Raw genomic sequence first — 16,963 nt, 5'->3', positions numbered from 1 at the left:
AAGTTGCACGTAGCTCTGTAGGAAGTCTGGGTGCAGGCAGCTCCCAGGATCAAACTCACCGCTGTATGTTAGCTGTTAAAACGTATGGTATGTTTCAGTATGGAATCTTGAAACAAAATACTTCTAGTCTGAGGCTGTTGCTACACGTCCTGTATGCAGATAAGTCACAAATAGCTGAGCATATGTGTGGTGCAAGGTTAAAACAATAACAAGCAGGTCGAATCAGTCAAATACTGGAAATCACTTTGACTCCAGGCCAAAAGCTTAGCTTGAGATGATATCAGTATGGGATAAAAAGAGGATAAACTAACAGGCTTAGCAGCCAGCTTGTTGAAGTCAGCATATAGTATCTATACTTCCAGCAGGAGAGCAGATGGTCATATATTTAAGGAAGCACCAGACAGGGAGTCAGGATATCTGAGTTCTATTCCTGACTCTGCAGCAATATTCCTATGTCACCTTGGGGAAGTCACTTTTTTCCCCATTTTCCTTAAAATACTGGAAATAATATTTGCTTGTCTCACAGAGCAATTGAGAGGCTAAACTGATGCTGAAAAAAACAGTTTGAAGCTTTAAGAAGAATGTATGGAAGAACTGCAAAGTAAAATGGTCTGGAAGAAGGCGGACCACACGGTTTCATACGGTATGCTTGTGCCATATGTTTACGACCTTTCCTCTCCCAAGAATATCCCATGCTTTTTTGCACACAGTTTTCAAGGAGGGAGTAAATGGAACAAGCTGCCTTCCACATTGGTTAGAAAGATAAGCAGCTGCTAGTGAGAACCTGACTAAAGAACAGATTTTATTACTAAGAGAGGCATTATTTATGCCCAAGAGGGCAATAAGCTTGCTAAAGTTAGCTGTTTGTCCTAAAATACTTTTGCATTGGTTGTGGAATAATGTCTCTAAAGGCTTTTATTCTGAATTCAGCAGTGCTGCTTGTGAGCTGAATGTTCGGTACATACAAGTATCATTTTTCATGAACAACTCTTGGGCCCAAATCCCTGTATTAGTCCATTTTCTAAATCAGTTAGAAATATTTGTTATTATTTGTAAAGGACTTTCATCTAAAGCCCATTAAAATCAATGAGATTTCAAAGGAATTTGAATCAAAGACCAAGCAAGCAACTGTCGCTTCCGAATCCTAAGCCCATTAAGCAAAATGACACTATCTATCTTGATAACTATTTGGCATCACAGGAGTACTGCTTTATCCACAGCATGAATAGCTTTCACTTTCAGGGTGGTGTAAGTTTTGGGCTGGAGTGGAATTTTAGCCCATATCATCATTTGCTTCATTTTTGTGTATTTTTTTTAACAAGAGAAAAGAAAGAAGCAGCCTTTTTGTTTCCTCCTCTATACCTCTATTTTTTTGCCTCTAGGTTCTGAGTCTCTGCCAGGGGCTTGAACACCAGCTCAAAGACAACTGTGATAAAAGGGCATAAACAACACTACAGAAAAGACACTTGAAAACATCAGTTCATCTCATAGCAGTGGTGGAGAAAGGGAAGTAAAATGTAAGGCTATCTAATATGAAATATGGTTTTCTAACATGAGTTTTTGTTTTTTCTATCTCCTCCACAAATAGAGTCTCCTCTCATCCTGTAGGGTGGACATCCTTCAGCTCTTCTTGAAGTCACTGTGGGTTGGATATCTGCATGGAGAAAAATATTTATCACGCTCAGGATCAGGCTGTTGAGCAGGTTATAGTGCATGGCAATAAAGATGAGAAGGGTCCAGTATGATTTATGAAGAACATACTCTTCTCTTGCACGTAGCCTGATTCTCTGGTAACAGACCCTTGCACTAAGCTGGTTGTCTTTTATACCAGGACAGAGTTGGTAGTAATATAAGAAGACTCCATACTTGGCTGAGAAGGATTTACAGAGATATCATGATTACAGTTAACATTCATTGCATGTGTAAACAAACAAACTGATTCCCTTCACTCTCTTCACCCAAAATCCCTGTAGTCTGCTGCATTAAATAACAATAGAATGACTTTAATCCAAGAGAAAAGCTGAGTGGAACAATTTCTCTCTGAAGAATGGTGCTATATGTCTAACTGTACATAAGATTGAATTCACTGCTTGCTCTTGATACATGAACTAAATAAGAAATGAAAGATTTCAGACATTAACCAGCCCATCATTTTAAGTATAACAAAAACACTTTTTATGGCAGTGTAAAGTTGATAGTCTGTGGCCAGAGATTAATCTGCTCCAACTAAATGTGGTTTAGATGAGGCTATGATGTCTCCGTCATTCCCTTTTAGAGAAACTTTGGTTGTTTCTTTCACATCTTATTTTTCTCTTGCTAGCTGAGTGACAGAATTGCTGTTTAGGAGGTCAGAAAAGCACTCCACGGTGACATGTGTACAGGAGAGAAGAGAGCAAGGATGAAGCGTGTGTTACCAGAGTTCTCTTGGTCTTCCTATCCCTGCAATTTTTATAAACTAATCTTCACTAGTTGCCATGGAGCTTTAAGGTAACATTTTCTCCAATGTTTATATATTTTGTCACGTAACATTTCCAAGGATTTGAAGGTGGCATACAGAAAAATCTTCTTCCTTCTTAAAAGGAGTGAAAATGATGCCATATGTATGTGTGTGTGTTAGGGGGCACAGAATAGAGAGCTTAGAGAATTAAGAAAAAGTGGAATGATATTTCAAAGTAGAATTGTATTTCAAAGTGTAAAGAGAAGTTAATGATTCAACATGGGCAGGTTTCCTTCTGTAAGTCTGGTTATATATTGTATTTGCACGAATCAAGTGTTCAGTATAGACCTGATGGATATTTGAGTCTATGCTCATCTCCTTTAGTCCTGCACTGTTGGGATTGGATTCTTTGCACAAAGATTCAGCTTTTTCTTGGGATCATCTTTTCTCTAGGGGTTCGAGTTTCTGCAACACTCAGCTTGAAATTGCAATATGATGGGTGAGTGTGAACCGGGTACTGTGAAGAACTGTGCATGTGGTGACATTCCCAGGAACTGTGTAGAACTATTCTGAAATGAAAAGCTAGAGAGAGGTTTACTAAGCTGTAAGCTTTATAAGATTTGGAAAGAAAACTTAATGATGGGAAATGAAGAAGAGTGAATCAATACAAGCCAACAAAGATATGGGTGCAGCCACAGGAGACGCACAATGCCCCTCAAATGCACTCAGGGTGCTCTACTTCCATTAGCTGAAAATGAACTTTTGAAATTATATGCTCTGGGAATAAAATGCCTTTTCTGAATATATTGAGGAGGAAAATGATTGAACAAAGGCAGATCCATTAATAAAAAAGGTTATGTGAAAATAACAGTGTAAAAAGTAGTGTAAATACTGAACCCCTATTAGAAGTCTGTAACAGCAACAACAAAATGAGATAGAGAAGAAATGCAGGCAGGAAGCAAAAATCCCCCAACCAAACAATAAAATCTTGTAATAAAAATAACTGATAAAGTCTGTGGAATAAAAACTTGGCAAAACCTAAAAATATGCTAATGAAATTGATCCAGACAATCTTCAAGCAAAGGTTTTTAGCGAATGAGATTGCCATGGCTCTTTTTCTGATAAGTGGTTTTGAAAAAGCATGAGTTGGCTAGTTTTGCAGTATTCTTTATTTTCAGTTCTATTTCTTAAGAAATCGAGTATTATCAAATTGTGCTGTTTGCCTATCTGCACTATTTTGTTCCACTCACCCTAAGCTTTACAAAAAAGGATATGTCATTCTGTGCCTTTACAGCAGTTTGGATTTGCAGGAGGGACACAAATGTGGTGAGGAGGCTTTCTGTCCACATATAACATTATAAATGGAATTTTTAAAAATAAATAGAAAAGGTAACCCAGTGCTAAATGTTTCTAGAGTAACTGTATCCCATGAATACAATTTTAAAAAGAGGAAGAAAACAAAGCAACATTTACTGCAATAAGTTCCTTCCTAGTCTAGCTGTCCTACACCTTCCCTGTCAGAGTGTATACAATCACCACTTCTTCCTTTACAATATATTACTTCCCTCGGATAATATTTATATTTGTATCATGGAGTCACTCAAAGCCTGTTGATTTTGCTGGTAGAACTCAATGAACCTTTAGTAATGCAATGTTCATCTTGGTTTCTAATTGCTGTCCAGAACTGAACCTGCCACCTGCACAGGATTTAAGAGCACCCTTAAAAGCATGGTAAGTGTGATTTTGAGTTGGCAGCACTCACACAAAGATGAAGCAACTGGTAAAGACCATCAGGGCCAACATTTTTTTTTTTTTTTTGTCATTTGGGCTATACAACAACCTAAATTAAAGATCATAGGCTATGAGCATCCAAAGAAATGCAGTTTATGCTGAGAACAGTCCTTTAACTTGATAAGAAAGCTTAACCGTAATTTTATAAAATTTTTGTTCTTACATAGTCACATGGACTGACTTTGCACTTCTGCACTGAGAATCCTAGTCCATAATCATAAACGAGTGTGTGCTTTACAGTCTTAGCGTGCTATTAAAAATGATCTGTCTCCACACTGGCTATTGTAAAAGGTTTATCAGTAAATAAGAGCTGGCCATCTGGCAGCAATCTGACTGTCTGGCATTTCTTTCATTTGGTGTAATTAAGACATAATGTCAATGAGGATAGAAAGATATTACAGGATATTGTTTCCCTTCCTGACAGACAAAGAGCAAAGCAAGCCCAGGCATTTAGAGAGAATAAACTCTGAACTGCAGCTGAGATGTTTATTCTCCTAGCAAAGATATTTATCCTGCCTCTACAAGGTTCTACTGCAAAGATATCATGGCTGTTGTACCAAATTGTTAGCAATGCAAATGCAATTACTTTGATCCATAGATAAGGGTGCTATAAACTAACAGCATTTCCTGAACTAATAGTATACAGCCCGTTTTAACTATTAAGTTCTATGCTGGTCTATCAGCAAAGGTGATATATTCAAGGGAGAGATATTAAAAAAAAATCCCCCTATTTTTCAGTTGATAATGTGAATGAATAGTGAATTCTATTTGCATGTATATTAAGCTGATAATTGTACATTTGTGTATGGTAACTGCAAATGGTAGCAGTTGCAGTTCAGATGATGAGAGTATATTATATTGATGACCATAGTGATTCACCACGCAAGGTTTTTGCAGTAAGAGTTTCTGTTACAGGATCTATAAATGTAAAATGGTCTCTGTTTTTGTACATGCCCTGTAATGGTTCCAAAGCCACTGAAGTCACCAAAGGAGACTATGAAGCAGTGGTTACTGGTTACTAACAAATATAAACATTCCTCAGGTTCCTCCTCCTTTCATCACATTAGTAGTGGATAACTGCCATCTCACTTTTGAGTGATACAATGTAATCATCAAAATCTGCTCCTTATTATGAAACTCTTTCATTAGAAATGTCACACTTTCTACAAGGCCTGAAAAGGTGATCTCAATGAACACTGGGGGAAAAAAAAGGGGGGGGAAAAAAGAAAAATAATTTTGCAGGGTTTTTTTTCAAAACAGAATTTGCAGACTGCATTTCCAACCATTTTGATTTATTCTCTGTAAACTTGTAATATTTTTTTTCACATTAAGCCTCCAAAAATGATAGTTTCATGGTGACTAATAAAAATGGATACTCAGACTCTGAACCTATGTGTCTTTTTAAAAATGCATAAAGTTTCTGTACCACAAACAGTTCTTTCTTGCTAAGAGAGTAAGAATATGTAATTTTGGAGACCACTCTATTCACTACTTGTTGAATAAATTGGTTATTCTCACGGTAAGCAGTTTGTGAGCATCTTGCTCTCTTAGTAATGTTTGTATACCATGGCTACCTAACTTTTTGCACTCTGAAGCAGGTCAGTAAAACATGAATGCTGTATCTCATTAATTCCTGAACAGAAGGAAGAAAAAAACGGTATCTGATCAAGTAAACAGTTCCTTATGTATTACTAATGATTTTGTTTTGCCTCTCATCCTGCAACCATAGAAGCACATATAACAGGGCTCATGCAAGCAGCTGGATTCAGTGACGCTGGTATGATGAATAAGGGATGGCCACTGGCAAGTAAGCAGAGCTAATCTAATGCCCTAGCAACAGAAAACTCACATCACTTAGTCCCACATGTAGCTAAAGCAATCCAGGAATTCATCCCTCGGACATGCTTTTGTTCGAACAGCACTCAGCTACATGCTCTTTCCTCCTTCTACACAACAAATTATCTCCTCTTGACTTACGTAAATCATGGAAACTTTAGGAGATATTAAAACTGATCTTGTTTCTCTACTGAATTTTCGGGGATCAGATTTTGCATACTGTGCCAAAAACACTTCAGCAAGTCCAGCACCTTCAACATCTTTGCAGCACTTTGCTGGTAAGTAAGAATAACCACACGTGCGCAAAAGCAGAGAGGAGTCCTGGTCTGTAAAATAGATTTGCATGTAACTTTGGACAGAAATGAAGATAAAAGTTAGCTTAAGAAAGTTTATCTTTTTTTTTTTTTTTTTTCCTAATTTAGGGTTGTATTGTCCTTTCACTAGCTGAAGGAATTTATGGGGAGAAATTAGTTTCCTTGTGTAGTTCTGTGAAAGTACTTCTCCCCGTCAGTGACGCCTGAGTCAATGCAACCACTAAGCCAGTGCTGTGTGCTCTATAAACAGATGGCTGGGGACTAGTTAGAGGAAGATTTGAAGAAATGCTTCTTCCATGTATCTGCAGTTACTTTATCTTAAATATATTTTTTCATTCTGAAAACAGAGCTTGATTTTTGCATTTCTTTCTTCTCCTCTGCCCAGCTGCATCTGTGGAAGCCCTTGCTGCCTGAAGACATCTGGACTGGAAAAGATCTGCACATGAGGGTCCCAGCCCCTATGCTGCAGGAGGTGAAAGACAGCTTAGACCAGCATCTGATCTCCTATGAGTATGACCTCTAATTTCCTGATAGGAAAGTCTGGCTCTAACAATCTTCCTTGCAAAAGACTAAGCCCTTTCTAATGAACAGTCAGCAAATATTGGCGATAAGACCCAACCTTTGTTCCCAAGAAGCTCCAACTCCACTTGGCCCAGTGCACAAATGCTGTGTCTACCTCTAAGTTTTAAAGGAACATTCATTCCCCTATGCCCTGTTTATTCACTTTCCAGCCAGCCTGGTCTGTGAATCTCGAGCTGGGATGCCCGATGTATCTTTTTTTCCTACAGCTGCCTCCTTAGTGGCAGAGGATGGCTCTGAGATATATGATTCAATTCTCTAGTCAAGCCAGGAAGTCAAGCTTGGTACATCTGCCACTTAAAGGAGTATGCTTTGCTCTTGGAAAGTATGAATACCAGCACAAAGGGTCCTCCCTGTTTTGGAGAATCTGAAGGTTTGGTCAATGTCACTGAAAACAAGAAGAATCTCTGTTGCTCTCCATTTACCCCTCTGTCTTTTCTTGCTCCTCCACTTTGGAGAAGTACCCTTTCAAGGTGCATTTCCAGAAAGTTTCTTCAAAACAGCAGTTTCCTTAATCTTCTTACCCCCGTCCCTGCACTCACGCTGGTGAGAACTTCCTGCTGCCATCGAGCCAAAGACAGACAGCCCAGTCTGAGACAGAGCACCGCAGCAGACCCCCACTGTGCACACCAGTGAGAGCCACTTGCTGCAGAAAGCCTCATGATGCTTCAGCATGCCTATCCAGTCCATCCATCTTTGCCATCCTTCATGTTTCTGCTTTCAAGCAGAAGATCTAATTCACTGTGGAAGTTTCAGATACAAAGAACGTTCATAAAGCCAAATGAGATTAAATAACTGGACAAAGATCTATTTCTCACAAGTCAGACTCCCACGCAGAACTGACTCAAGAACAATTCTGTAGTCATCCAGTGCTGATGAGATATGGCCTATGGACACTGTACGTCCACAATGTGACATTTACTAATCAAAGGTAAGTTAAAGCAGGATCGGGCCATTTTGAAGCTGTTCAGAGTTAAAGCTGATCTTGACAAACTATTTTTAGCGAGTGTGATGCCCTGACAACTAGCAATGCAGAGAGATGAGGTGGAAGCCAGTATGAATTATCTAGCATTGGGTTTAGATATTCAGGACTTAGACCACCTTCCACAAGATATTTAATCTCTTATTTATATCAAGGCTTTTCATGTTCTAATGGTTTCAATTGATTCCAGTGAAAATTTTAAGTTTAAATTGAAATTAGAAGCTTAGTTTTTTCTCTTGGATTGGTGTCAAAACTGTATCCACATTGTGTAGGGTCCAGAAAAGAAAGGTGGATTATTTCAAAGTGAAGTTGAAATTTTGGCTTCGTATTGCAGGAAGGTGGAGAAGAGCAGGAAAGCGATGTCATAGTTAAATTTCTTGTAACAGATTCAAAGCAGGAGTCACCTTTTAGAAGGTAGCTGACATGCAAGGAAGGTAATGTGACAGTTAGGTGTTTAATGATAGAGATATAAATGACAAATTGTAATCAGGACATCAATATTCTGGCTGTGTCAAACTCTCTGATTTCAGTTCTCCAGAGCTCAGATAAGGCTTTTTTCTGTGTGTGGTTTCAGTTCATGGGAATTTGCACTGCCTAAATTTTAGTCTGAAGCTCATATTTGAATAAACATCAAAGCTCAAAGTGAAACATAGCTGTAGCTACCCTTAAAAGTTGTACGTGCAGCTTCCAGAAATGCCGATCAGTGCTAGTGTCAGCAGAACAGCCTATTAGCACTTAGTGTGTTCAAAATCAACAGTGTTTAAGCTACCTTTGCAGTTGTCTTATCGCAAGTATTTACAATAAGAACAGATTTATGACAGTATTACAAGGGGATGATTTCAGTGAGAAAGCACAGCGCATGATCCAAAGTCCTCTGGAGCCAAGGAAAATGTCTTACTGACTCCCTTGGTCTTGGAATCGGGCCAATATTATGCTAGTTTCTGAGTCAATTTGTAGCTAAAAACCAAGAAGAGCTTTTTAAAGAAATTTCTCCTTGAAACATAATGAAACATTGATCTTAAAATTTTCACTTTTTCCTCCCTTCCCCCCAAAGGTGAAATTTTAGCGTTTTTATTAGCAGTAGTATTGGTGAAGGAAAAAAAAAATCTTTCAATATTTTTGTTTAAAATTGTTACTACTTAAACAAAACCATGATAAAATCATTAATTATTATTAAAACTCAATTAAAAGCTCAGTATTTATGAAGTATGTTTATGGTGATGAATTTGCTGCGTCCGTGGATGGACAAGCAGGATAGGTGAGGCAGTTCACAACAGAAGGAGCTAAAGCCTTTAATTTATTGATATAAGCAGTGTATACACCGCATTAGCTGTGTGTTTTCTTTTTACCTCCCCCTTTCCACTCTCCTCAGAGTCCTAATACGTGACGTGCAGGCGCTTGTGGATCAGAGCAGGTTAAGTGTGGGGAGCAGCCACAAGCAGGTGCCAGAAGGCCACATCTACACCCAGTATCATCCAATGCAAGAGGTAAAGAGGAACCCACGTCTGTTCATTTTCTTTGTTGCTGCTATTTTATAAACACCACAGGAAGCAACTCTGTTTTTGCAGAAATCTCTGCTGAAGTCAGTGGAGCTCCTTCTGCCTTCAAGAGTGTTTTCTGAAGGATTGGTCCTTACTCTTTACTAGAATCTTGGCCCAGTTGAATTGACTGTAAATTTGCCATTGATTTTGATCAAACCTCCATTTCCTCCCTGGTGAAAACCTAAACGTTCTGTATGAAGCAGCCATACTATTTTGCAAATAACGTTCTGAGTTTCAATTCATTGGTTTGCTACTTTTGATTTTATCATGCTTTATCATTATCTTTAGTATTATCTATTCATTTAAGCCTCAGTACTTTTGATGCTGAGCCGAATAGGAAGTGCAATGACCATTGCTGTCTCTGGCATCCCAGGGAAGAAGCAGAGATGAACACTTGGAGAGGAGGAGGAGGGACAATTGTTGACACTTTAAAAGAGAATAATGTCGTAAGTGTGGGCGGTGAGGACTTCTTGGTGCTGTGTTTCACAGACCAGTGGGCAAGCCTGGACAAAGGCCCAGCACTATGGATTCTTTCTTCTAGCCATAAGACAAGAGGGAGAGAGGAGTCAATCCTCATATATTTTGTGTTGGAGCTACCCATTGTATATGACTGCTGCTGAACTCTGACATGGAAAATCAATACTGCTATGGAAGAGACTGTAACACTGTTTTGTGGATTTGACAGTGTGGTCCCGCGGCCGGTGAAATCGACAGAAAAATTCCCAGTGGGACGGGCACACTGAATAAGATCCAGAATAGAGACTCAGTGCTGTATTGCAGGGACGTTATCTTTTAGCATGCAGTGCTGTGAGGGATGATCATTTATTTGCTCAGAGGCAAGTGAAAGGCCTTCCATCAATGTTAAGTGATACCATAGACTGAAATATGCTCTGAGAAAAACATTGCTTGTCTAAGCAACAGAAAACACTTTTTAATCTGGAAATGGAGGTAGCAAAGAGATGGAAACTGCCCCTTAGCACAAAGAATTTTCTGTGACTATTTTAGATTTATCAATGGATGACTCAAGTAAAGGAGAGCCACAGTGAGCTGGTGACTCAGCACTACCTGGGAAAGACAAATGAGAATTAAACTATGTACTATCTGCAGGTAAGAGAGGAACTTTTTTGAAATAAATAAAAGGTATTATTACAAAACAGTACATGGGAGAAGACAGAATTCAGATCTTTCTTAAGACGCTGCCAAGTCCCAAGTCACTGAAATAACAGGAGATGAGTCTACTCCTCTATAGTGCTGTTAAGAGATTTGCCACCTTTCACATACCCTGTCACCACATTCGTGCTATTGCTCTTACATAGTGAAAACAACAAATGGGATTGAAATGCAATCTCAAAATACAAATCAAACTAAAACTAGCTTGATGACAGCTGTGTGTGAGGGTAAAGGGTTACATTTTGTTTTGTTGTTATTATTCTTCACAGCATACAACCTTTCTACTACAACTATTCCATCAGATTTTTTATTGGAAGCCCTGGGAAAAACAATAGTCTTAATCATTAAGTTAGTTATTGTCTAATATGTTCCTATCACTGAGTAAAATTAGATTCCCTGCCTTTTGTGCTTCCCCTTCTAAAGAAAGAATCTCAAAATAAGAACAATCTGTCCTCTGAATGACTAATATAAATGAAGAAGAAACAGTTTTATTGACACTCTCATTCAACTGAGACTTTAAGATTCTTGCACTGAGATACTACAGAGATTGGGTTATTAGGAAGGAAAGCCTGTCCTAATGAAGTCTGTAATAATAATCTCAAATGGCTCAGCAGTATATCAAGGAACATCTTTTCTTCCCATAATAGGCTGTGGTATCTTATTGTAACATAACAGTTTTCCAAATCATTGTTTTTGCACTCTCTCAGATCAGTCAATCATCAAACAAAATCAAAAAGATCATTTGGATGAACTGTGGGATTCATGCCAGGGAATGGATCTCTCCGGCCTTCTGCCAGTGGTTTGTGAAAGAAGTGAGTCCTCACTTTTCCACTTAAGTAATAAAAGAACACAGACTACTTTCAGCAGTTCAGTTCTCTACTGTACCTTGGTACCAAATATTATGCTTTTTCTGTAAAAGTGTGACTTTCAAAATTAATACATAGCACAGACACTTGCAGAGACGTAAGAACTATCCACAGTTTGAGATGAGATACACGATATCTGTTAGCACATTGTGTCCTCCATCTGAACAGGTTCCAAAGCCACTGAACTCAATGGCAGCCTCTCCACCTGCCAAAGGGGCTTTTAGACCAGAGCTCTCTGCATCACAAAGTCACAGTTCCCCTGGGATGGGATGAAAGGACTCTAAGACACTGTACAGCAATGTTCCTCAGGCACTGGAAATTTCTGGCCTACAGTGCCTATGGTATCCATGCAGCTTTCATCTCTGCAAGGCTGTAGCAATATAAAGTGCACTACGACTGGATATACTGTCACTCTGTAAACAGCAAAAAGTCAGTATCTTAACATACATGGGGATCGAGCAGATCTACGATACCATGGTGAGGAGTGAGTGAACTTTGAGAGCCCTAAACTAGTTCTTGTCAGTGATTCTTTGTTCAGTCCTTTGTATCTTTTCTCTTTTCAGATTCTACAAAACTACAAATCTGACCCAAAGATAAGCAGATTTCTTCAGAATTTGGACTTGTACATCTTGTCAGTCCTCAATATTGATGGTTACATCTATTCCCGGGAAAAAGTAAGTAGTGAAAATCCAGGAACTGGACAGAAAGGTAAATATGCATAACATATTTCTGTTTAACTTTTGATATAGTAATTACAGCTAAACAGAAAACAGTGGCAGAATCATTACTCACACAAATTTTCTCATGGTAGAGGGATTTTGCTTCTTCTGGTAAATCAGCAGTCACTTGAGACCACAGAGCTAAAAACTGCTAGCAAATGTCATGAGCCTTAGGAAGAAATACGAGCAAAGCCACAGGATCTGTTGCTTTTGGTACTGGATGACCGAGTTAAGCATGCCTTGAGGAGTGGGTTATGCTTCACAAGAGCTCTGAGCTAGCTGATGGGACCCAACTTTAGAAGAAGGGGCAGGATAAGATTTGGTCAATTATTTGACTATCTGGCTTTGAAAATGTTGTGCCCTTCCAGATAATCTTCCTTTTCTCATATGGAGGGTAATGCTATCAGGTTTCAGTGCTCCTCAACCCAAAAGAAACATCTTTCAATACAGGACCTTGACATGGCCCAACAGCCGGAGCCTCTCGCCGTGTGGATCCCAGTTCGCTCCCCAGCAGGTTTGAAGCATGCCGCGCATTGCATTGGGGTGCAAATGCAATTCAGCCAAGATGCTTGCACAGGCAGTGCAGTGACTTCTGGTACAGCAGGGAAGCAAGGAGCAGTGGCAGGGTAAGCTGACAGAAAAGCATTCATCTTCTCAAATCTGAAATGAACTTGTGCTTGACTATAATCTCTCCTGAACACAGAGGGTATCTCTCACAGTGCCAGGACTTTCTTAGGAGTGCAACACTGCATGTAAACAGCTAAGTGCTAAAGTAATGAGAAGTTTTTTCTAAAGCTCAGGAAGCTCATTTCAAGGTGCATGCAGGCTTGTGGAAGACATCACCCTGGCAGCAGCAGATACTGAGATGCTCTGTCATTAAGTTTTATCCCTCTTGCACTCACAACCCGCTACAATGCAAGAGCTACCACGAATGCAGAGGGATGAAATACAGGAGCCTTTATACATTGATTGTAACTGAAGTTATTTCTGTTTAGGAACGTTTGTGCAGGAAAAACTATTCTCCACATATAAATGGCACCTGCTACAGGACAGACCTGAACCAGAACTTCAGTTCCTCCTGGGGTAGTTAAGTTCTGAGTACTTCAGACCTGCTACAAAAATATGAAGCAAGAATAATAACTAGGATTTGGAATAAGATGATCTCCTTTAAGAATGAGATAACGCATTTTGGTGTCATCAAGACATATGTAAAAATAAAAACCTGGTTTGTAGAAATTTTAAGTCACTGGCTTTCAGCCAGTATTTATTTTTGCAAACAGAAGACTAGTGCTTGAATAACCACACCTCTAATTCACTGCAGAAGCAAGCATCAAATGTAGGCAGCAATGTTAAGAGTTGGTCACTTAACAGCCAGTATTTGTGCTTGCCATGAATTTCAAAGAGCCTCCGGAAGTTCCCTGGCAGGTGGTGCACAGCCAGCTTGCAAATCTGTTAAATATTTCAGTCTTGTAGCAAATTTTAGTTGCTACCAACAGAGAAGTGTCAAAGTCCCTCTAAGCAGACTAGTCTCCCTGCCCACATTAACACATACCTAAACACTCTAAGGTAAACTTTCCTGCTCCCCCTGAACTGGGGTTTATATATTTCTCTCCTTTCATTCACTTTTTGCATTCCTCTCCAGGTATTGGTGTTTCTTATAATTGAAGTAGTGATATCTTCTGTGGATCTGGACCAGAATCAGAGCCTGAGACAAGAGCTGTGGCTCAGTTTATCAAAAGGAAGAAGAAGGATATTTTGTGCTATTTAACAGTTCACTCCTATGGATAGTACATCCTCACTCCATACGAGTTCACAACCAAACCTCCAAGTGACAACGAAGAACTGGTAGGAAAAAACATTCCCCTTCCACACTGGTAGAGGACAGGCCCACACAGTTAGCATCTGTTTGCCCTGTTGCATTTCCCTCAGAGGAGCTGGGCTTATCCAGGGTCTTGGCACTCAGAGTCACAGTCAGTGCTCATGTTGCTCTCAGGAATGACAGGTTATGAACTGACATTGGCTCTTCTCTCCTCAGACAGGAAAGTTGGAACCATCCTCTGCAGAGTTTAATGTTTGCATTTGCTCCATGTATCTTAAATATTTTCTCTGAGTTTACAATTCCTCTCATGTTTATACAATAACACATCAGAGCTCTTGGCTTCTATTTGATGTTACTTTCATTTTAATTAAATAGAATATCTTAGGACACTGATTTAGCGTTTGTATGGAGGAAAGGTGACATACCAAGGAAAGGAAGTAGCAAGTAACTTTTCTTCAAAGAAAGCTTCCTTTGAGGCAGGTCTCCTGAGCTTTAGCATGCTCATTTACCTTATGTATGGCTGCAGTCGCCTCTTCTTTCTTAGTTGCCTGTTTTATGTGCAGTATCTGCAAACCCTGTTTGCCTCGGAAGTTAATCCTAATCCTGCATTTTAAATTAGAAAAAATGCATTATTACAGAAAGGATTACTGCAGTGGAAGATGAGTAGAGAAAAGCACCAAGTTGTGCTTACAATCAATTGCTGTATGCAACAATGCGTTTGCACTTTTGGATGCAGGTTTATTATGTACACAGAGTTGTCAGTTGTGTCCAGAAGGGGTATTCCAAACATGTCCACAATGAGAATGGGAGCAAAGTAGGCACCTACATTTTGGTTACTTCTTCCCCCTCAGCTTCTGAGTATTTTAAATTGAGTTCATTAAAATGAGTATTTGTGAATCTTGCAGTGTCTAGAACACTAGTTAAGAGCATCACAGACTTGGGGTCATATAAGATGCTGGGGAAGTCATTTAATCTGTGTACGGCTCAGTTTCTAAAGATGGTGCCACACAGAACCATGGTAGTAGAACAAGTATAAGCAGCAATCATGCTGCTACATTTCTCTGAACTCCTTGGAGACCAGCATGGCATAGAACATAGACCCTAATTCTCCAAAATACAGCCCTCTACAACCAAACAAACACTTTCTCTACCTAATAGCAGAGTCATTTTTGAATTTTAACATAACTTGCATTTTAAAAAAAAAATCAAGAAAAAAAACAACTTAGTAATATTGAAACTTGAAGCCAATCATATGCAAACTCAAAGCTGAAAGAGATGAAAATTTTGGCCCATTCAAAATAATTGCCAAATTTACTGGTACTAATGAAAATGCTGTTCCTTTTTTGAATTTACAGATGAAAGTTGCAGAGAAAGCAGCTACTGTCCTGATGGGAAAGTATGGGACCAGTTATCAAGTGGGAGCAACCTCTTTAATTTTATGCAAGTTTATTTATTTTTCCCTTTGATTGCTGTTTTTTCAAAGGAGACAGTCATTCTTGTGTCATAGGTATCAGTAAGTGCTGTTTTACTGAGTTTCCTCTTTGAGTAATATTTAATGGGCTGCTTCAGTGCAACATCTAAGTAGCAGTCATTGGAATACAAGATAACACTGTATGTTATAAAGCTGACTGCAGGAAGGAAAGAAGCATTGATCAGAAGCCAGTCCTTACACGAATTCCTCACAGATACATCACAGGGGACAGAACAAGATTGGTGATAGATCATCCTGACCCTGCTGAAGTCAGCAGCAAAACTCCTATTTGTCTTCACTGGAGTCAAGCAAAAATTAAAATCCCAATCAGGTCTATAGTTACTCCATCAGACATTATCACATAGCAGCTGCCTTCAGTCCTGTGTGAAATATGTTGGTTTCAGCCTCATTCCTAGCAAACTGGATGGCTACATCAGGAAAGCACCATCACAGCTGGTATTTGTTGACAGTCTTAAGGTGAAGGACTAGAGGGCCCTGGAGACCGTCCGGTACAAACAACCTTTTCCCAGGAAGCAGTAAGTCGCACTAGTCACTCATAACACCAGGTAGTTGGTTCCAGTACCCATGTGGTTTTGCATATTCACAATGTCTGTCTGTGCCAGCCCCAGAGTCCCATGAGTCACTGCAATAACGGCGAGCACAGTGCATGCAAAGGTAACATGTTCGTGCCTATGACTGCGTGTATTTTGCCAGGATTTGTAATTATATTGAATGGGTAAGAAAAAAGATCCATGAGGCCGAAAAGCAGTGATACAGGGAGTAAGCAAAATCTCTTTCAGATTAGAGAACAAAATTTTTTTAAAAAGCAAATACACAAAGAAATTCCAAACAGTGTCAATGTAGGAAATGAAGTATGAAAACAAACAAATGGCCAATCCATTTTGTATCCAACAGTAATCATGGCAAAATGCTAAAAGCACAGAATCCTTGGAACTCATCTCCTGCTACTGTGCTAATACCATCTTATGGAGAATTATTTAACTGAGGAAATTCTTTTAGTATAATTAAGCATCATAGCATCTAGAAATTCTGCTCTCTGACACAGTAATATACGATTGCTGCTTAGTTCAGGGATTCTGGGACAATCTTGTATTAACTATGGCAATAAGTATTTTCAAAGAGCACTGCCTAATAAGTTTATCTCCCCTTTATTTTTAAATTTGCAGACAGTAACTCAGGCTCCTCATGGGACTGGGCTCACATGATAGTCATCCCTTTCTCCTACACATTTGAGCTGCATGACAAGGGAACTCATGGATTTGTTCTACCTCCAGATCAGATCCAGCCCACATGTGAAGAGACAATGTTGGCTGTGACAGCTGTCACAGACTATGCTGATCAGAAGTATTTCCCAAGTGGAGGTGTGACACTGACCTCTGGTAGCTTGGGCCTGAGCCTGTGCCTGAGTTGTGTTTAA

The 16,963-nt window shown here is 39.3% G+C and overlaps 1 protein-coding gene across 1 annotated transcript; it reads left to right on the top strand.

Moving 5' to 3' along the window:
- Positions 1 to 1,658: 1,658 nt before the first annotated feature.
- Positions 1,659 to 16,963, top strand: CPO (carboxypeptidase O). Its single transcript, XM_062578958.1, is given in 12 exon segments — positions 1,659 to 1,739; positions 2,857 to 2,933; positions 6,264 to 6,342; positions 6,764 to 6,888; positions 9,312 to 9,426; positions 10,486 to 10,587; positions 11,358 to 11,462; positions 12,080 to 12,190; positions 13,231 to 13,321; positions 13,878 to 14,080; positions 15,410 to 15,494; positions 16,713 to 16,963. Coding segments are annotated over 12 exon segments (1,425 nt in total).

Source organism: Rhea pennata, chromosome 6 (genome assembly GCF_028389875.1).
Source record: "Rhea pennata isolate bPtePen1 chromosome 6, bPtePen1.pri, whole genome shotgun sequence".
In the NCBI taxonomy this organism is placed as follows: domain Eukaryota; kingdom Metazoa; phylum Chordata; class Aves; order Rheiformes; family Rheidae; genus Rhea; species Rhea pennata.
This window is presented reverse-complemented; position numbering and strand designations above follow the sequence as displayed.